Source organism: Gavia stellata, chromosome 14, assembly GCF_030936135.1.
Source record: "Gavia stellata isolate bGavSte3 chromosome 14, bGavSte3.hap2, whole genome shotgun sequence".
Classification (NCBI taxonomy): domain Eukaryota; kingdom Metazoa; phylum Chordata; class Aves; order Gaviiformes; family Gaviidae; genus Gavia; species Gavia stellata.
In genome coordinates, this window is record NC_082607.1 from 3,965,181 (window position 1) to 3,987,696 (window position 22,516).

General features: G+C 36.7%; 1 protein-coding gene across 1 annotated transcript in view; it reads left to right on the top strand.

Moving 5' to 3' along the window:
* The first annotated feature begins 423 nt into the window (after positions 1-423).
* KLHL4 (kelch like family member 4) overlaps positions 424-22,516 on the top strand; it is a 44,849-nt gene continuing 22,756 nt past the window's right edge. Inside the window, exon 1 of the mRNA XM_059824358.1 lies at positions 424-845. Coding sequence (XP_059680341.1) covers positions 424-845 — 422 coding nt within the window. The remainder of the gene's footprint in view (positions 846-22,516) is intronic.

Genomic DNA, 22,516 nt, shown 5'->3' on the forward strand with positions numbered 1-22,516 from the left:
TGTCACTTTATTTGTATGTGCTTTCCTGCATCTTAAGTTGCAGCTTAGGATCCCTTAGGATCATGTGAGGCTAGGTTATATATTAGAGAGCTGTGCTATAGTGCTGTGAGTGTGTAAGCCTAGCAGCTGGGTAGTGTTACGGTTGCTGCTTTCCTGTGCTAAGCTGATTTACTTGTTTAAGGTCTGACCTCATCATCCTGTCAGTATGGATTCCCACCTATACAGTTAGCAGCAGCTTAGCATCGGCTTGAAGAGCTTGCAGTATATTAATCAGAAGAGAGAGGGAGAGAGCTACCGGTATTTGTTCTTTTGTTGCCTTTTCTTAAGAAGAGGAGTTGAAACACAAGAGATAACAAAGAATCCATTTCCTTTCTAAAAGAATAGGCTTTTGTCTTTTTTTTTTTTTTTGTTTCCTTGAAAAAAATGTCAGTATCTGGAAAGAAAGAGTTTGATGTGAAGCAGATCCTGAGGCTCCGCTGGAGGTGGTTCAGTCACCCCTCGCAAGGCTCCACAGGCACGGGGGGCTGCCATCAGCAGGAAGGATATGAGCACAGAGGGACACCGGTTCAGAACAGGTTGAAGAACCACTCTCGGGACAGAAATGGGCTGAAGAAAAACAGCAGTCCTGTCCACCACAATATACTGGCACCCGTGCCAGGTCCAACCCCGGTGCACCACCGATCTATTCAAACCTGGCATCAACAAAATCTCATAGAACAGCTTCGATCAAATGAGGATTTTCCCAAAACAAGCACAGAGGAGAACGGTCTCAAAGAAGATTCAAGTAAAACCGCACAGGAGTTGCAGATGATCACAGAAGAAAATTCAGATGAATCTGCAGAGAGGTAGGAGTTTTAAAGTCTGCGCTTAGAAAGCCGTACTTCTATCCAAGTTATTCCCTAAAACTGTCTTTGTTTTTAACCAGAGTTCCTTACTGCATTAGTCTCACTTTATAAATGTGCACACCCACACTCAAATGAATAGGGACACATTCACATTAAAAAAATGAACAGGAACATTGTCATGAATTTTTGATCTCTGCTTAAGATACATCATTTCATAACTCTTCCATAAAAATAAAATCTGCCAGTTTGTCAAATATTCTCTGTTACAGATTAAGCAAATTAATGGTCTTGTCTTGATTTAGTATGTTTAAATGTAATGAAAAAATGAGCCTTCTGAAATATTGTCCTCATTCTGACTTTATCAATGGGTGCAACTTTGACAAATGGGGACTGCTGGAGGTGCACAGTCTGTGTGGTTGCCATCGGTCTGTCAAATTTATCACTGCTTTTTTTCACTGCCTTCTTTACAAGTATAATTAACCTTGAACTAAGTGGAAAGGAAGCATCATTACTTGCTTTTTTTATAGGTTTAGATGAAATCACATTACTTTCACAGCTTGTTCAGTATACTAAGAGACAAATACTTTCTGCAAGGTCAGGTGAAAAAACATTACAGCTATGAGACCTTAAAGGGGTAAGCACAAAGGAAGAGCTATTTTTAAGCTGTTAGTACAGAGAAGAAAATGTTAATATCAGTTACTTTATTAAGCATGCCTTTTAATTTTTTATGATTTTTTTCCAAAATTGATGTCAGTATTATTAGCTTATACAGCAACAGTTTTACCCCACCGTGGACTCAGATTATGCATTTATAATGTGATTGTTTGCACCATTTGATGAGATTGCCATCAGTCTCTGGCAATAATTTAGATTTCTTACATTCTATTTAAATACAAATCTGTCTTACTGAAAGTTATAGTTTCTCTCAGTAAAAACAAAGCTGACAGCCTGTGTATTTTTAACAATTATTATTTTTCAAGTTGTACATCTGGTATAGGGAACATCTGCAGACTGAAGAGAAAAAAATGCATTCCAAATTGTCTTTTTGGAGACAGTACTAGTAGTCAGTGTGTACTACATAACATCATTACAGAATAAAATCAGTGAGGTAGGAATGTGGGAGTTCTATATGTTTACCAGTGTACTAGTTTGTAATGTGTAAGAAGCATACTCTTAGTACAACTTGTTTCAAATGACAGTACAAATTTCCGGGAGGGGGGCGGGGGGGGGGGGGAGGGGGGCGGAATTTAGGCACACCTTAGAGAGAAAGTCAATTTAATTTGAAGAAAAATATGGAACACTGAATAATCAAAATAAGATTCTATATCAGGTGAAGAAGAAAAAAAGCATAATGAATTCAGTCTGGAAGGTAATAAAGCACTGTCTTCTAAAATAAGATGTGACATTTTCTCCAGCTACATATAAACTTTCTGCTAAGACCTCATGAAAGGTCTTTTGTGCCTTCCTATTCATTCAAATTTAAGTTCTGTTGAGCTGTTTAAATTTGCAGCTTTTAGAAAAGTTTTGGGAATGTGTATACCTTATAAAGTATTGTTATATTCAAAGAAGTGTATTTTCCGTAAAGTTATCAGTAAAAGCTTTTTATGTATCTTGTAGGTTAAAACCTACCTTAACGTACACCTTGAAAGGCTGAATTTGTAAGAAATTGTTTAGAAAGTGATTCATGACTGTAAGTTTCTCTATAATTAAGATTTTATTTCAAGGAAATTATTTATTTCAAGGATTTTATTTCAAGGAAATAAAATAGATCATTAAAGACACCTTAACATAACTCCAATTTCTTAAATATGTACCAACGGAAATCATTAAGTAACTCATCATTCTCTTCCCCTATAGCATCCAGCACAGGCCACACACAAATTAATATGCTAATTGATTGGGGAGAAATGAAATACTGAGAAGAAGAAATAAAGTGAAGCAGCCTTCTATCTGGATCTAGTTGTATCAAGTTGCTGGATATATTTTCATCTCTTTAGAACAATGCCTCATCTTATACCTTTGAAATCATCCTTTGAAATCATTTTAGGCCTCCTTTTTCTTTAGAAGTTCCAAATAGTCACAATCGATTGTAATCAATGGGATCTGCAAGAAATTAACACATCTGAAACACATCTGAAAAATCAGGCATTTGCAGGATCCCCTGACTCTATCTTCTTATGCTGTTACAGCCACTGCGTAATGAGCTATACAATGGTTGCAGCCATATGCTCTTTCACATTCATACCTGAGGACACCAAAGACAATCTCATACACATTTGCCTTTTATTCCCTAAAAGAAATTGTATCTTCAGAGTGGTTGTCTCTAATGCGACGAGTTCACCTCTACCCATTTTTAGCAGGACTTTAAAGCAGGACACTGCTACATGTCACTTGGACATTGAAAATAGTAGAAAAGGATAGAAAATCAGGCCTATACCTCAATCTTGACTATGAAAGCAATTTCTACTAGCAGCTTAATGCTTCCTACCAAAAAGCTTTGGAAACATGAAAACAACATTCTCAATTTCTTCAGAAAAACTTGAGGTGTCTCTCTCCAGAAATCTCAGGACTTAACGCTTTCGGTGATACAGACATGGCACCCTGATGAAATAAGGCTTGTTTATTGAGGCGGAAAGGTAAATAAAAAAGTTCCAAATAACAGTTCCGGTATCATCAATACACTTGTTTCTGCTTTCCTTAATCATTTTTGGTACTCCTGTACCCAAATAAAATTGCGCCTAAAGAACCCCTTCTGGCCTACAGGGTTGTTCCTGAATGATATCCCATGACAAATGACAGACAAGGTAAATGAGAGCCTAAGAGACCAAAATGCATTAGTTTTGTAGTAACAGTAGCCAGTTAAGACGTGACCAACCAATAAATGCTAGGTGCGTAACAGATCAATAAATTGCTTATTGGCACAAGGCTATTTAAAGCCTCCCAGCTTGCTGGGGACTGTCTTACCCAATGTTGCTAAGGCAAAATACTCAAAAGGTATCAAACAGTCTTCTAGAAGCACCTAAACTGACGGGTCTTGACCTGTTATAAGATACTTATGGAAATTGCATCTATAGTTTTGAAAAAAACATAACACTGGAAGATACGCTTTTCACTGACCTAGTCTGATTCTCACCAATCTACTCCTTGAATGAGGACTGGGACCTTTCCAGAGGTGAAAAACTGAGAAACTAGCTAAAACCTGAACAGGTACCAAGTTATTTTGTTTATTTGTATACTGTATTTCCCACTATAAAATGTTATGGTATTACTGGGATGGTCATAAGGCTAAACCGACAGAATATGGCCATGCAAATGATGAGCAAAAGCCTTCAAAGATTTTAGGTTTGGCTTAAAGTAAGAAGGAGCTTAAGTGAGCTCTGAAACAATGCATGGTAAATAAACTGTGAATTGCTTCTGGTTCAGAAGGCATAGTTGTGTACTTTTGTGCACTTTAGCTAGTTGATGATCATCCCTGATCTCCACTAACTGTCTGGACTCTGTCGAGGTTCATGCTCCTCCATCAGGGAGACCTTGAAGTGGTTCCATTTCTTTCAAAGAAAGTGATCTGGCAGTGGTCCAGAGAAATCAGCAAAAACTCGAAGGATTTGATAGCTAGATTTTGTCTGATGCTCGACAAAAACTTTGCTCTTGTGTGCAACACACAAACGCACACTTGTGCACAAACAAACTGAAAAAGCACTGGTACCTCCTAATAAGAAGAATCCATGATATTGAATTACCTTGATTACTTCCCTCGATAACGTTTGGACTCACAGACATGACTGTATTGACCTTTCAGTATGAGCACTATGCCTAGTATTTATTAACATTACGCTACTTTGCCACATCAGTTTATGCATGTTTGCAGGGAGATGTATTATGATTCTATATGTATACTGTTGAAGACCATGTGTGCTGGTAAAGCATGCGTGTACCTCTTTTCCTAGTTGCCCAAAGGCAGTTAGATTTCAATAATGAATGTAGCATCCATTCATCATTTTTCTCTTACGCATTTTTTCTAATTATGTGGCTGAAAAATTGCAGAAAACCCTTAGTTTTGTTGACAAACCCTAGTTTTGCTAAAGATATATGCTTTCTAATTTCCCATATGAGGCAAAATATACTTCTAATTAATTTTAATAGAATCTTTTGATATCCTAATCCAAGCAGTCGGCACTGATGTACATGGAAAAAGATATTCAGGAGGAGTATCCTCTTAATTGAGGCAATGCATTTTCTGTAGTGACTATTTATGACGTTCAGTTATTTTGATAGCTCATCTTAAGACATGAAAACTCATCTAATTGTCTTTTTTTTTTCCTTGTCAGCTGTATGGAAATAAGTAACAGACCATTTCCCTTACTGTCTCTGACATACACATATATACACACATACCTAGACATGACTCTTTCAGATATTATCCCCTATATGAGGGTTTCCCCGGAGTTCTATTTTTATTTCCAGTAGCAGATAATAGCCTTGGCTCATATTCCAGTGTGAAATAAAGGTAGCACAAGGAAAACATATCCCTTTCATTGTTGCAATATCCCAGAAGATATTGAACAGGTGGAAATGAATAAACCAGCGTGCGGTGCCAAACCCCAATTTCTTGCACATACGATGCCATTTTTTTGGTTAGCTCATGTGGCACAGATCAAGGACACATGCTGTCATGTTACCTTCTGCTGAGCACTTTTTCGGGGAGAGCCATTACACTACACATTCATCATGTCCTCTAAAGTTTGTAACAGATGACTGAAATGACTTCTGCTTAATTTTTCAACACAAAAGATCATTTCCAGAAAAGAAAACAAGTGATAATTTTCCTGGTAAATGGAACATATGAATTATTCTATGAAACCACTGGCCAGACCAGACTGAGGGATTTTTGCCTTAACAGTACAGTTCTGGGTATCCAAATAAGCAGAGTCCTACCACTGATTCACAGGCATGACTGATAATGAATGACAATGCATCTAGTAAATAGGACTACGAAGTAGCCTATGCAGAGAAGATGATGAAGTGCTGCATCCGGAGTAGTACATCATGACACTATTTTCCCCTCATGAGTAAGAATTCAGTTTCATGAACCATCTCTGATGCCTAAGGCAAAAGTTTAGAAATGATTCTTCCTAATATCACACAGCAGCAGCCTTTATTTTTAAATGAAAACATAACTGCTCCAGTTTTATTTTCACTGAACTTCCAACATTTTGAAAAAAAGCTTTCAAAAATCTTAACTTTAACAAATGAAACGTTTGCAAACACAACAAAGAATACTGGACATCTAGTCAGACGGCATGTCAATCCCTCTGTGACAAAGTTGGCTCAACTATATTTAGGTGCTTCCTTGGTTATCTGTAGCACAATTTAAGCTCGTTATTTCCTTGATCTTTCCCTCATGGATATAGATAGCACATTATTCCGTTTGTTCTTATTCCCACACTATTCTTCTTTACAGCATTTGTTTGTGTATTTGAAAATTGCTATAAGTCTGAAGAGCTGCAATTCTTGCCATCTTTTTTCAGAAGTTCTATGCTAGACAGCAATGATCATTTTCAGTGCCCTCCTGACTTTCTCCAGCATGTCTGTCTGTACTTGCAGTACTGTGGTCAAATCTGGATATGTTCTGGTTAAAGCCTGCCAATTCCAGTATAGAGGGCAGGATTACTTACACGTCATTTTGACTAAAACCTGTTTGAATATCCTGCTCAGTGGTTTTTTTGTCGATAGCATGATGCTATTGCTCATGCCCGGCTTGTGATTCATGTGAGCCTCCTGACCCTGTACCAAAGACCTGTTCCCTAACCATCTGTACGTTTTTGCAGTTATTTGTTCCAAAATATAGTACTTTGCACAAATAAATTCCATCTTATGTTTATCAGATAATGTCTCCAATTTTCGGAGTTAATATTCAGTTCTGATCCTATTTAATGTCTCCAATTTACTGATTTAATATTCAGTTCTGATCCTATGCTCCAATATACTTGCAGCTCTTCTCAGCTTGGCAGGATCTTCCATTGTAATAAAGTTCCTATCAATCAAAGCTTTCTCTTTATTTCCTCCTCCCTCCAAGTAATTTAGAAAATTTATGAAAAGACATAGTGGAACTTCAGTGGAAAGTTCCTTAGGAACCCAGTTTGATTTAGCTTCCTATTTATCAGTGAACCATTGATAACTACTTTAAAAGCATGATTTCAAACCAGTTTCACACCCATTCCATAATGGTTTACTCCAAACAGTACTTCAGGTTGAACTTAGGACTATCTCATATGAGACAATGTCAAAGAACATTCTCACGTCCAAGATATAACTAACAACTACTTCTTTTCTGTTCTCCATAATGCCTACTACAATCTATTAATGAAGGACGTCAGTTTATTTTGACATGTTATTCTTGCCCAATTGTTGCTGACTGTTAGTCTTCTTTTTTAAGTGCTTAGAAATAATAATTATATTACTTTTACAGAGCATAATTTGGCAAGAAGTAAGAGCTAGGAAAAGAAACTATTTTTCTATCTTGTGGAGAATTTTGCGGTTTCTTTAATACTTATAACAACTTAATATATATTCCGCAGTGTATTTTTAAAAGGTGATTTTATTCCAGTCTGCTAGGGATAGCCAAAATGCTTCATTGCTACCTCAGGGACAAGCGAAAACTAATTGTCTTTTAAAGACAACCTTTAACTAAAGGTCAAAATAAGAATCTGAAACTGGAGACATTTGAAATGGGTTATTTAAGATAGTGTAGCTGATCTCTCAGAAGCGATGCTTGTGGCCTTTCAATGCTTTAGCGCAGTGGAAGAGCAGTTTGCAGCAGGGAGCGAGGGTGACATTCTAGGCAATGATGGTTGATGAACAACCCATTGGCATCACTGAGATGCTGCATGTGCTGGTGCCAGAGATTAGTTTAGTTTTACTTAGGAACAAAGGCACCTGTAGCACATGAGGAAATTAGTGATGTTAAGCTGAATTTTAATAGCATCTTACCGAAATTCACTCACAATTGGTTGAAAAAAAAGTTCGGTGAGAGTAACCAAGAAAATTTTCCTTTGATATCTAATGTTTGCTAAGTGTAGAAAATTTGTGAAGTTATAGTAAGTGGCATCTGATGCAGGATTAAAATCTAAGGGCAGATTCACCTTCTCCCCAAAAGTCGATAATTCACAAGGAGGGATAGGACTTTTTCGGCAATTTGCGAATGTAATAAACAGTGACCAATGAAGTCATTCTGACTAAACAAATGCTGTTGCCTCATACAAGAGCTCTTGGTGCACAAATTAGAATCAATATGTCTCAAAGGCATCAGCAGCAGATTTTATTCCTACTTACTTCTTCTACCATGACATCTCATGAGAAACTTGAAAAGGGAAAAAGTATGTAAAATTAAAGTGGATTGAAACAGTTATTAAAGAATAAATTAAGTAGGTTTGTATTTTGAAATTAATTTTATATTTAGCCTCTGGAAGGAGTGGATATTTATTCAAGATTTCTTTTTCATAGCTGCATAAATAGATTAATAGAATAATTTAAGCTGAAAAAGACCTCTGGATGTCATCAAGTGTAACCTTGTCCCTGACCCCCACCAAGAAGGCTATGAAAAGAAATAATATGACTTACTAAAACACACAAAATTTTAGACTTATGTTTAACGTGCACAGCTTTCAAAGATGAATTATTATAGACAAGGGAAAAAAATACCATTTAATAGTAATTTAAGAAACTAGGGCAATTCCATGCATTTCAAAACAATTTCTTTATGATGCAATTATCTTCTCATTTCCACTCCATACAGCTTGCTCTCAGCAAAGACAGTTGTTAAATTACTTTTTAAAGTGTTATTACTGTTCTTAAAATCACTTCTTAATGTCTCCAGAAAAAGTTAAGGAGATGATTAAACACACGCGACCAATGCAGAGCAGTTTTTACAGACATACTGAGCATAGGCAATTGTAAAATCAACAGGGAATCGTATGGCTGTTGAAGCATTCTTGGAAAACGGGAAGAGAGTTTGCTCGATATGAAAGTTACAGCTAGACAGCAGTCTGAAGGAGATGAACAATTTATTTTTACCATTGTTTTGTGGCTGAATTGTTTACTTGGAACTATTTGAAATACTGTAATGACAAGCTTTACTAAAATCTTTCACATTTAAAGAAATAAAGAGGTATGTTTGTTATAGTCAGACAGCTGAGTTAGCCCCATATATGCCAATTTGGTTTAGCTCCTTTCATTCTGTTAGAATAAAATAAAGATCCTATATTTAGAGAATGACTGTATCAGGGGATAAATAAAGAATATGGTTTGTGTGTGGCATACCTGTAGGTATGCAAGCTAAATGAATACAAAATGAAGCCAAAGTAATGTTGGGATTCAACGAAAGAGCTTAAGGTAAGTATAGGAAATAAACTTAAAAAATAATCTCTGAAACAAAGCTATAACAAAATTTCTTCCTCCTCTGTGAAATCAGACTCCACCTCAGTGACTCAATCATCAGATACACTGGCAAGAGAACTTCCCGCACGGCTCTGATGTCTCCCAGTCCACCCCCTTTCTTCCTTTTCCAAGCAAATGCTTAATAGTCAAAACTCAATTCAAAGCTAATTAAAATAGATAGTACAAGACCTTAGAGCCTGGCTCTTTCCAACAAGTCCGCCCACTCAATAATTATTAGCATAAAACATCTTTCACTTCATTCTAGTAACTGTTTCCATTCTATAGGATAAGCCAGGATATTTCACTAAAAGTCTGCCTGCTGCTCAGAGGTAACAAGAAGGAAAACTAAAAGTATGTAAAGGAACACCCTACCTTGTAGCCATTACTTCATTTGAGGGTGACATATATGATATGGTATCTAAATACTACAGTTTAAAAATGTCTTGTCAGGAAATACGTACTGTATTCTCATGCTGTGTTCTACTGTTGCACAAGGCTGCCTTATTTAGAAATGAAACAGCACACGAAGAGTACGTGATTAAACATTTTCTTCAGTGTTTTCTCAGCTAACACCCATTTAGGCTAAACAAACATATTTGCTGGAAGAGAAAGCAACGTCTGATACCTGGTTCTTTCTTTGGTTTTGCTATGTATATTTTGAAAACCTTTGGATAAGAATCTAGATATCTTACCTGTATATTAACATTTGATTTAATCAAATTCAAGCCCTCTCAGCCAGATTCTAACTTTTTAAATGTATGACTTAATGACTAGTTGCATTGGACTTGATGATCTTACAGGTCTTTTCCAACCTTAGTGATTCTGTGATTAAGATCTGAAATATCAGTATCCATGGCTTCTTTCTCAGATTTGTTGCGTGCTTCTTATATAAATTCAGGGAAATCGCTTGGACTCTTGGTATCGCGGTTTCCTCATGTTAAAGATAGCATTTGATACCTGTTTTCCTAGGGACACAATAAGAACTGAGCAGTGTTTTCAAGCACCATAATTTGCCTACAAACTGCTACTAAAATGCAGAGTGGAATGCATGTACATTATCACTGAGGCATTGTGCAATATAGTTGCATAGCTTATCTTGTCATGATAATAATATCACAAAGTCTACTGCTTTAACTAGAAGTTTCTTGTTACAATAAGCAGTAGAGACCACCAAGACTCATAATAAAATGTGTTGAACAGCAAACATAAAGAGAATATGTTTGATAAAGTGGACAGCCACTGTCACCATTTGCTATACTTCAGTTTACCTGATGGATTAGAAGTCAAGAGGAAGGGAGGCGTTCTTGCAAGAAATGAGCATTTTCAAAGCTTGTTCGTTTTAATAGAAGTTGAGAAAATGAAGAACCTTTTTGAACCGGGCAAATATACCTTGATTTAAATGGAAATTGTGAGCAAACCACTAAGAAATCCTAGGAGCCGGAGAAAAGCTATTTTAAGCTATTACATATGGTTTGCGTTGCTAGGGAAACCTGTTCTACAGTGTTCATTTAGCACAGATGCTCAGGAAAGCTCTGTGACTCCATGTCATAGCATTTCAGAACGCTTCAGAATGTGAAGAGAGAGAGATGCACATATACACACATGCAGACAAAAATATCTCTGTAATTTTATCTTAGTCATGTTCTGTGTCTTTGGTGGAAGTTAGTTCTTTCCATTTCTGCCATGACCACGGTGATAAATCAAAAGATTTGTAATTAAAAACCTCTGTTTCCAGACTGAGGATATTTGGTCAAACGTTACCTTCAGTTTTGATCCATTTGGGTTCATATTTTAGATAGTCCTCTATTTAGAGCAAAAGATTTGCCTTTGCCATACACATAGTGAAAACGCAAGGAGAAAGACAAGCTCTGGTGACACCATTTCTGGCCCATCCTTTTGACCCTAGGGCAGATGTGACTTGCCAAAACACATACAACCTGCTCCATGGAGGTTTTACTGCCACAGTGTTCTGCATTCTCCCTTCACCTCTTTAGCGCCCGGGTAGGTGACAGCCTGGAAGGCAGTTGCAGTCTGCCATGATCAGAGACACCCCTGCCTCGCTGTTGAGCGGGCAGGAGGGCTCAGACCCTGAGCATGAAAATGTAGGCTGCCTTTTCTTTTCTTTTTCAGAGAGCAACAGCTCCAGGAGAGGATTTGAATTATTGAAAAAGGATTACTTTTTCAAATTTTGCAGTATTTCAGTGTCTCGGTTTTAAGAGACCTTGTTTATAATTTGGGGAATGGCACAGTGTTACTGTATACCATTATCCACTCTTGGTGCACTCTTGGATCCCACTACAAAGAGGGTGCACTCTCACTGTCTATCCAAGCAAGGTACTTCAAAATTGCATTAAAAGTACACATGAATTCAGCTATGAGAATTGTAACCCCTGTGCAGGATGGACCTGCAAATAAATGCAGAATCACATTTTGGGGACACGTGTACATGCAGTCACGTAATAGGTGTCTAACTGGTCTCACGAGTATGCTGCAAGCTCAGGAAGCAGCTTTTGAGAGTTTTTTTTATTGGACCATATGGTATGCCAGGAACCGATATTTTGAGTACTAAACTTCTACGGCCTTGAAAGTTTTACTTACAGTTTAACAACGAGTTGTAGTTTGAACCCTCCTCAACAAGATTAAAAAAGCCAACAGAAAATTTTTTCAGGAAAACATTTTTTAGAAAGCTAAAGATTAAGCCCATCTATGGATGTGCTATTGAAGGCACCCTGTAATACGCTATTAAAGGCACTTGACTTTTATCTATTCAATCCAAAATACAAAGAATAGACCAAAAAGATACTTGCTGATAAAGAAGAGAATAAAGATATACTCTGAACAAAAAATATGGTGTTCTACAGTTTGAAATTTTGTTTATAATGAATCTATATTGATCTAACCAAACATTAACAGCTGTAGAACCCAAACTTGCCAGCATTACCTATTTGTGAACCATACTGTTATTTACCTATCAGAAAAATGGATAGCTAGCAGGTTAGAGATTAGTAGAGTCCTTGCACCACTAAAATACATTTAGACTAGGTAGGAAAGAGGCAGAAATTGATTCTTGCTACAAAGTAATTTAATTGGAGTAATGAAACCCGTCAGTTATTTTGGACATCACAACTACAGCTTTCTGCCGAAAGTTCTCTATTTTGTCCAATACACTGGAGAATTTTGTGCTTCTTTTCTGAGTCATGCAGTGTAATTCAAAACATATGTAAACACTGAACTATGATTGTATCAAGAGTTTTAAACCAAACATACATAAATATCTTTTACCACAATACTTTGTAAAAAGCATTTCAAGACTGAAATGCTTGTTCCGAGTCATGATTTTCATGACTGTCTCACAGAGGATATTCACAGAAGATTGCCTTCAGTCTATCCAGCTGGTCATTCAGTTTACAGAAAACTACATGTAAAGCCAGAAATTCCCTCCTATGCCATTACTTACACCCCCCACCTCCCCCTTCTATGTGCTAGTACAGTGGCTTAGGATACACTTTTTGATCTTTCTGTCTGAGATGCTTGACCTAGTAAAATCATCCAGCAGTACGGCCAACTCAGTCTCTTGCTATATCTTGTCATAGTGGATTTACAAGCAGTGTAAGACAGCTTCCTGGGAAGTTACAGCATTGTGATCATGTAGGAGCCCAACTGTTCAATCTGAACACAACGAAGCACAGAAAGGAACAAGGTTGTAAGTCAGGACTAATTTTTTTGTCTTAATTTGGTTTTTTTTTTTTTTTTTTTTTTTTCATTCACTTAAAAGATCCCAAATTAATCTATAAAAGAAATTTAGAGGGGCTTGGTGTTACAATATGCCAATAAAGTTGCTCAGCATGAAGATCCCATGGGGTGCCACAAAGCAGTAGAGCTCATATGTGCCTCTTACTTTGTCATTCAATATGTAGCTCAATTACTAGTCAGTTCTTTAAAGGTTCCTTATACTTTTTCACTTAGTGTTACAGTGAATTTGAACCTGAACTTAACACAATTAGTAAAAGAACAAAGTCAGGCCTGGAAGGACAGTTTGGCCTGTTCAGTGGAGCAATAAAGCTCTGATGTGTTTCCTAGCCAGCTATTGAGTTTTATTCTTCATCTGGAATCCGGATTTATTTCCTTATCTATTTCAAACAATACATCAGGTTGATACTTCATCTTTGAATTTTCACAAGTTGTTTTCTTTTAAGTCTCTGCAGTTCCTAAAACATCCTTTGTTGTTCCCCATATGTCAAGCCATTAAGTGAAAAGGCTGTTACTTCATTTTTACTGGCTGCTGGTGTGACATTTCATGAATCAGCTGATGATAAAACCCACAAATTTTTACCTTTTCTAATAAGTAGCTTTCAATCATAACCATATTTTAAAATAATTTTGGAAAATAACATAGCTGAAATGTGAAGCTTCTAATTTCTAGACTCACAACTTTCTCTGCTGTTACTTTTTTATTCTATAAACTGTTGCTGAGGTCTTTTGGTTTTGCTATACCCCAAATACTCTCTCTCAAATGGAAGACCAGTTTGTAATGTAGATTATTTGGACTTGCAATATATTAAGGTGATCTGTACACTCATGGCAGGATAGAAAGATAAGACCCCAGCAAAAAAGGGGCCTGACCCAGAAGCAACATAAACGTAAGTTTCAGCTGTGCCTGTTCAATTTAATACATCAAATTTCACATTGAATTTGGGGGAATATCAATTTTATTAAATAAAGAGACGTTCAGCAGACAGTCTTTAGCAAAAGGTGATCAGGAGAGGCTGACCTGCCCTTAAAACATTTGATTAGTTCTCATTTGATCTTCTCGCTGGTGGAAACATGGTCAGTAGGAACACAGTAGAATATACGTTATGATATTGCACAAAGATTAAACAACTAATAGCAGTTTTCTACAGTCATAAGAAAAAACTGTGTGAGAAACTGAGCAACTTCCCAAAAGAGAAGCTAGATCATAATAATTTCCAGAGAGGGATCAATGCTTTCAGGACAACCTTAAAACATTTACATGCTAACAGATAAATGTTTACATTAACCTACTTAAAGCGTTTTTGCTCTGCAACTGAAATCCTCATTAAGTATATTATTACCTCCTTCCAGTTTTTCAAATTACCAGGAATCAAAGATTTTAATAGATCATAAGATGACAGGATCATTTGGGTTGGAAGGGATCTCAGGAGGTCGCTAGCCCCATCCCTGCTCAAAGGAGGGTCAGCTGTGAGATCAGCCCAGATTGCTCTGGGCTTTATGCAGTTGGGTCTTGAAAACCTCTAAGGATGGAGACTACATGAGCTGGTGAATAGTCTTGAGGCGCACCTTGTACCATATTTTCACTGAAACAATACAGATTGCAAGGAACCTAAATAATCAATTCCTTCTGCAGGAGGTGGCAAACAAATCTAAGGAAAGATTTGGTTTTTCTATCAAGATTAACTATGATCGCATATTATCACATGCTTCATTTAGTTATTGTTATATTACAACCTCAGCCAAAGTTGTAATACATATTTTATTGCATAAATGTGATAAAATTGCTCTGTTATTCTTTGTAAGATCACATTACAATGCGATTTTGCCTCCCTCCAGCCTAGAATAGCGAATAGTACAGGCACTCCAGGAAAAAATCTGTCATAATAATACTATAAACAATATTTTCTGCAGTTCATATCAGTTCCATTTGTACTTTTCAGCCTTTCTTTATATTTCTTTTGATTTCATATACTACTTTTATTTAGATTTCATGTTTTTATTCCAATTCAATTACAGCGAGCTGACGTTGACACAGATCCTGGCTTGTTGGAGCAGTTATCGCTATTATCTGCCAGGATAAATGCCAAGTCATCAACGGCATCAGAAGTGCAGGTTTTCTTAAGACATATTGTCAGAAATAGTGTTAATTACACTTGATACCATCAAATAAAAGTAGACCTAATAGCCTATCTGTAAAGGTTGTAAAGACAACTCTCTTTCTGTCTTACAAAGATGCTACGGACTCATGAATAGAGGTTTCCTCGATAAGCAATTATTGTAAGTTGCTGTCTCAAACCCCCACTTTTCTGAGGAAGCATACTAGATGTTCAGGGGACAGTAATTTCTGACATTAGCAAAAATGCATATAATAATGACTACTGAGATATTTCTCAGGTATTATAAAAGGAAAAGTCAGTGACCAAGGATAAGAGCAGGAGATAAAGCACAATAGTCTACATAATGTATAACATTAACAATTCCTTCCAGTCTATATGGAAGGGTGTTCAGTGTATGCTGTATTTATTGTACTGAATTCAAAGCAAATCCACTCAATTGAGCCAGCTAGGAACACAGCAGGCTAAGTTATTTTAATACCTTTCTAGACCTGGGATTGAGTTATGTTTTCTGACCCAGAAAACCAGAAGATAACTAGCTGGAGAATACTTTGGTATCAGGATATCCGTACCTATGAACACATAGAAATATTTGGCTGTAAGAGAGGGAAACACTCAGGGTATAATTACACAATTAAGAAGAGGGAGGAATTGATGGTGGATAAAATTATGTAACTAACAAAACCTTATAGAATAGAGAACCTCACTCTACGTCTCAAGTGTGCTTCCTGTCTGTGAGACTGACCATACATTTATACACATTCTCGCTCACTCTTTTCTAATAAATCTGTGATTATGATAAGCTAAAAGGAAAAGTACAAAACCAAAAAGTCTGAGGATCCCAACATGAAACAACCTCGGGTCAGTAGTAAGAAGAGTCTCACCAAATAAGTAGGTGACTTTGGTTTCAATCTCTTCGTTGTTGTATCCTCTGTTAATCCTGAGCTATAGATTAAGAGAGTAATAAATGTTCCCTTTCCCCTTAACTTGGAGAGAAAGAAAAATCAACAGTAGCTTTGAGACTGATCTGTTAACTAGTCTTACAGCCCACCTGTTTAACAGGGCACACTGGCTAAACAGGTTAAGAATCAGACTTTTTTTTCCTATTGCAGTAGTGTTTAGCCTTGAATGAGGTATCCAGCAGATCAGCTGAATCAGGTGAGGAGATATTTTGGAACAAGCCCATAGAATTTTACATTACTGGGGAAGTGTCATGTAAAATGAAGTGAAATTTAAAGTGGTGCCTTCAGCTGAAGTGGGGATTATCACATTTTCCCATTTAAGTGAGACATAAGGCTTGTTATTGCTTAGTTAGAATCTAAACAGATGAACGTAGAAAAGAAAAAGATGCAAAAATTGAAATGGTCATGGCAAGCACAAGAATAGAGTCCCTTTGCCTTTGGTGAAGGACGAAAAAGAAGTGAGAAGCATGTATTAAGGTACTATGGTAGTGGTTTGAGTTTTCATAAATCAAGATGTCTTAAAAAAATCTCACAGCAGTATCCATATCTGATTAGCTGCAAGACTCAAAACGATAGGGGCAAGGATAGTTGCTGTTGAGACTGTTACTCTCTGGCTTTTCAAAATTCTGTTCACTGGAGACAGAACCACTTCACATTCATTTTTTCTTATACTTCTACCTCCCAAGCTCCCCTTTGTTCCACTTTTGCCAACAACAGTGAAAGGGGATAGCATAAAGCAGGTCTTCTTCCCACAATCTCTCCTATCAGGAGTCTTTCTGAAAGGTGCTTAATGAAGTAAGAAACATGGACTTAATCAGTTTCATCTGGCAATAGTCGTGCTTGGATTTAAAACAAATTTTTTTGCCGGTGGCTTGTACTTTTTGTGTGTGTCGTCTAAATAAAAATGCCACAAGCTCATGTCCAGCATTTAGTCATTATTTTTCATTTTGTACATTTTGACAGCTTGAGACAGTGCTATAGCATGCCTTCTGGTCATGCCATTTTTTGTTCTTTAGAAAGATGCTATTAAATTATCTAACAATATTATCACTAGCTACAAGAAAGTTGAGCAAGAAGTAGTCAACCTCTCTGAATTCCTCCTTCATGACTTTTAATTTCCCTCCAACATAATCATGTAATATAAACATTGGATTAGAAATCGTGCGTTGCAGTGACGACTGCAGAATGCTTCTTGTACTGTTGGAGTCTGTGTTAATCAAGACAATGAAGTATTCCTCATAGCTCACATTGTATCACGCCTTGCACAGTAAATTTCAATGTACAGTGACTCAGTATTGATTTTCTTGTTTGTCTTAGGAAAAGTAAATGTTAATTAAAATATAATTTTGTTTAAAAATGAGTTATACAACAATATTCACCATACCAGACATACAGTATTGCCATGCGGGGAAATGCTTCCTTCTTCTACAGGAAACGGTTGAATCAGCACATTAGTGGTTAAGCGTGCTGGTTCAGAGAAAAGGATAGGCTTTTGGTTGCTATAATAAATAGTAACTACAGGTCCTAATCATCACTGGTATAAACAACATCATGGCTAATGTCTTCAGTTTCTATGAAGTTGCAGCTTCCTACATCAGTATTTAACCTAATATTTTCTAATCAAACTTTTAAGTTAGTTCAAAACCATCTATTGATATCAATATGGAAATTGATTCTACTACTGATGAACCATAGTTACAGCGCAAGATTCAATTTTTGTGATTTCCTTGTCCTTATGTGGCATCTGCTTAACCCCGTGTAGTTATCAAGGTAGTTATAAAGGAATGGCATGCAGACTTTACATCTGATTAATTCTAACGTAATTTTCAGCCGTTACTTGTAATCTCAAAATACCTACTTTAAAACTTACTAGCTGTGAATGGTAAGATGATAGCTTTTATACACATGCAAACAAAGAATAAAAAGTCAACTCAAGCATTGTTTATGATTTGAGAAAAAAGGCACTTGGGTATTTGAGATAAGTATCTGCCACTACATTTGGCATTATCAGAACAAAGGTTAATTTTAAGATGGTAATATACATACTCCTATCTTTTTACCTGAAACTTTTCACTAGTTATTATTCTCTATTATGTAACGTAAATGAATACAGTGTTAATTCTCTGGGAGGCTAATGTTCTTGAATGGTGATGTAAGATGGCATTAATTTAAATGATTTGTCCGAGACACTCACTTCATCATTGAATATAGACATATATCTATTGTAATAAAACACTCATGAACGTACAGGCAGTGTGCTCTCCAGACTGATTAGATCTTGCTAGAGCTCCAATTTTTAAGAAAGTATCTTATGCTATGGAAGTAAGTGTCCTTCAGTCATGCTGTTATAACATTTATAGTAAAGTTTCAGACTCAGATTAGTCTGAATGAAGAAGAGAATCATTATTTAAATTGAAAACTCCTGCTATATTACAAATTTTAACACTGACAGGTCACTGTGATAAAGTCCCTACTTATACTGTGTAATCCAATGGCCATCGAATATTAGAAGTAAGGTTTGCTGATTTTTGCTCCTACAGTCCTTTTAGTGAATTCTACAATTTACACGGGCTCACTAGAAACTTGGCTCTTGGGCATCTATCGCCGAGCTGTGGATTTTACTCCCAGTGGAGCTGCACTACAGCCCTAAGTCCTTTTAGGAAGGTGGTCTGGGGTGCTGCACGCAAAGCCTCAGAGGCCAATGGGACTCGCCTCTGTGGCCTTTCCCAACCTATCGTTCTGATTTAAGGGAAGTGGAGGCCAGCTGACTCCCAGTTTTAATGTCTCTTGAAATTTGTGAATGGGTCTGCAATAAATTGCTGAGCAGTTTTCAAAACTGAGCCCCAAAACTCAAGAACAAAACCCCGTAGACAGTGACTCTTGAATAGGCATTTATATAATAGTGAAATTTTTATATGTCTGTCTTCAGCAGTTAAACAAAAACAATTTACATAGTGCCACCGAAGAAGATCTGGACCAGATCTTACTGTACTTTTACACAGTAATAAATTACAGAAAGTACTTTCTATGCAGATGGGAATATCCCATTTCTTAATTATCTGTATAAAGCAAATTGTGAGCATAAAACTCTACCGTGGACACAAGATGCCAATAAAGGAATGCACAAAGCTTTCAACAAACTATCTTCCTAGCAGCAAAAGATCAACAACTGAGGGAGTACATGTGCTAATAAGAACAATCTGCACTGCAGTGAGCCTGGAAAACAATTTTATAATTAACCTTCTCTGTTAAAAAAAATAAATACACAATTTCCAAAGGAAAACAGCTTACTGGGGAGAGTGTTTAGATCTACCTCTCTTTGTAACATGAAATCATGATTTGCCCACAGCTGACACCAGCATAAAGGACTGTACAGGGCTCAGGGGCTCTGCAGGCTGCTTGGAGCCTCTGTTTTCCAGTGAATTACCCCACCGAATACGTGCTTTCCATTCATAGGAGAATTCAAAATATCCTAACCCAAATTCATCCTGATAGGAATCATACTGGCATTCATCTGTATATTATCATATCTGAGGGAAGAACAAAACTCAGAAGAGCTACAGTACTTTCAGGGGTATGCTGATGCTCCTGTGTCTAATGATATGCACACTTATACTTGTAATCCCAGGCGTGAAAAGTTATTTTAACTAATGCCAACTGAGAAAAGTGGCAGGTTTATGTTAATACTAGCAATAAAAAATTATTAAAACCAGACAGTTTCAAGAGCTCCAAGTTCTAAAGGAACTGTCAATATGAACTTTCAATTTAGATAGGTTAGAAGTCAGCAGTCTCTCAATCTGCTTATAATTATACATTTCAATTGCTTATTTCTTCGTTTGCTACATCATTTTCCATCATTGTTACTACCTCAGCAATCATCAACGTATAGTACAATTTTCCATACTCTTTTGGATCAAAGTTTTTTGCCCATACCCTAAAAACTTCAACACAATCTTTAGCTGTTATATTTACTAAGAATAAACAGTAACGGAGACAATCGCAATAGAAATGTTAAGCAAACGTTTGGACAATTACTGATGTGGCGTAATTATATCAGCAAGCAATTACTACAGGTGCATCAGCTTTATCATTATCTTATCTGTGTTCAGAAATTTCTTCCTAACGGAAATATTTTTCTTATTTCTCAGCCAACTGATGTGGTGTATCTCTAACAGATGCTACGGTCCTATGATTTGACCTAGGAAAACAGCATCTCTCAATCTCCAACCCCACGACACTGCCCAACGGGCAGAGGGTCAGAGCTCAAACAGCTGCGTGGGACAGAGTCCGCCTATGTGGGGGTTGACTGCAGTTTTCTTGAATAAGCAGAAACAAATGAGAGAAAAAAAAATGATGAGTTGCATTGTAAATATTGCTGCACAAACAAACTGAATTGATGAAGTTGCAGTTTTGTCTCATTCCTTGTCACTGCTAAAGCACATCGAGTGCACCGCAGAGCTGAAGTCACATTGGTGTTTTCAGCTCTGATAAATTCCTTAGGATGTCTAACATCTCTAACTGGTATCCAGTTTGCTGCTGCTGGCTGGTATGCTTTGCAGTGCAGAGGTAAGCTGATCCAAAATCAAAATCTGTGACACTGATAACTGAACTGTTACTTGATTATACTAAATTTCACAAATATTCTAGCAGGTTAAGTAGGTACATTCAACAAATATCCAAAAGAGAAGAGGTCACCATGAAAATATAAATAATAGCCTTATCACAGAAAAACAAAATTAAAATACTGCATTTCATCACCTGGTTCTCATGCAATACTATGCTTCTAAGCTTCCTTATCATCAGGTTTACTTTGCTGTTTTTGGCCATAGGCACACCTAATGACACACCTTAAGAACACACTGAATTTTAAAAAGGACATGGCAAATAAATGGCATTTATGTTTTATCATGTTCTAATTAGATAAGGAGGAAAATTGAATTCGTCCTTTCTATACGGATTAATGAAGAGTGCCGTGCTGATTAATGAAGAGTACTTTATGAAGACAGAAAAGAATTTTAACATAATTCAGAAATTTAAAGAATCATAGGCCTGGAATGAACCACAAAACTCATCACAACAATTCTCCTGACCAAAGAAAAGATGAAGTTTTACCTCCACAACACCATTTTTGAGTCACATCCTGTTTGGGGTCCAGTATAATCTAGCTGTTAACTCAACCATCATTTCTTAGCCTGTGTTTCATTCAGGTAATTACCCACGTGCAAGTGTGAGCAGGTCTTTGAAAAGTAAAAATTTGCCTGAAGTTCAAAAAGGACAAAGGCAAAGATGGCTCTCTGAATTTAAATTCTGTTCCAAAAAAGTTTGTGACTTGCTATCATATATCGATGTAACAATTAAACCTCACTTCTGTCTTCTGCTTGTCTGTAATAAAAACATGGAGCAGCATCTGAAGCAGAGTTTGCCTGGAACGCAATCAGCACATTGTCTGCCTTTGAAAGTGAATCCCTGATAAATTTTCAAGAGTAGCTATACAAGTTTTTCATATCTCTTATATTTATTACACTTAAAACATGCCATCGTAGCTCAATGTTGAAAATGTCATGTGAAATAGTGTCAGAAGTCATCCAGAAGTCAAGATGACTTCTGACAACTAATGTAAGCTTTGTTATCTTGTCAAAAACAACAACAAAAGAAGTTATGACATGATTCATTCTGAACAGCCATGCTGGCTGGTATTTATCTCCTTGTTATCATCTAGATGCTTAATGCTTTTTGATTATTTCTTCAAGTTTTCAGTTCATATTGTCTGTTTCAAAATTTCATGTTGCTTCTTTTTAAAAGTGGTACTATATTTTCACTATCCTTCACAAATCCTTACAGGAAAAGTCTGAAATTATGTCACTTGGCTCTCTACCTAAGATGAAACTCACAGAGCTCAGCTACTTTGGAATCATTTAAATATAGATTTATTTCTGCTTTCTCTAGGCTAATCCACGTTCTTAAGCCATTTTTACTAATGCTAATGGTGTTAACACAACTCAGCATCCTAGTGAACACTAACGAAAAGATGACATTAAGCAATTTGGGTTTCTGATTCTTCAGAACAGTTCATTGATAATTTTCCCTCCCGACTGAGTGGAAAACTAATTCCTTGGTCATCGCAGGGCTAATGCACTTTTGGAAACTTTTATTACCCCATATTCAGATTTTGTTTGTCCAAACTTGTACACATTTTATAAAAAACAAATATTTCTCCATCTTCTACATGCTTCCTTTCTGAGCACGTTCACATGAACCTTGAGTTCTCCCAATGTGTTGTTCTCAACACGTTCAGCCATACCACGTAGAACAAGACATGACAGGTAGACATATTCATACATTCGCAGCTAGCTTGCCCATCTTTGTACTACAGTCCACAGCATTCCCTATTACAATTCAACATATA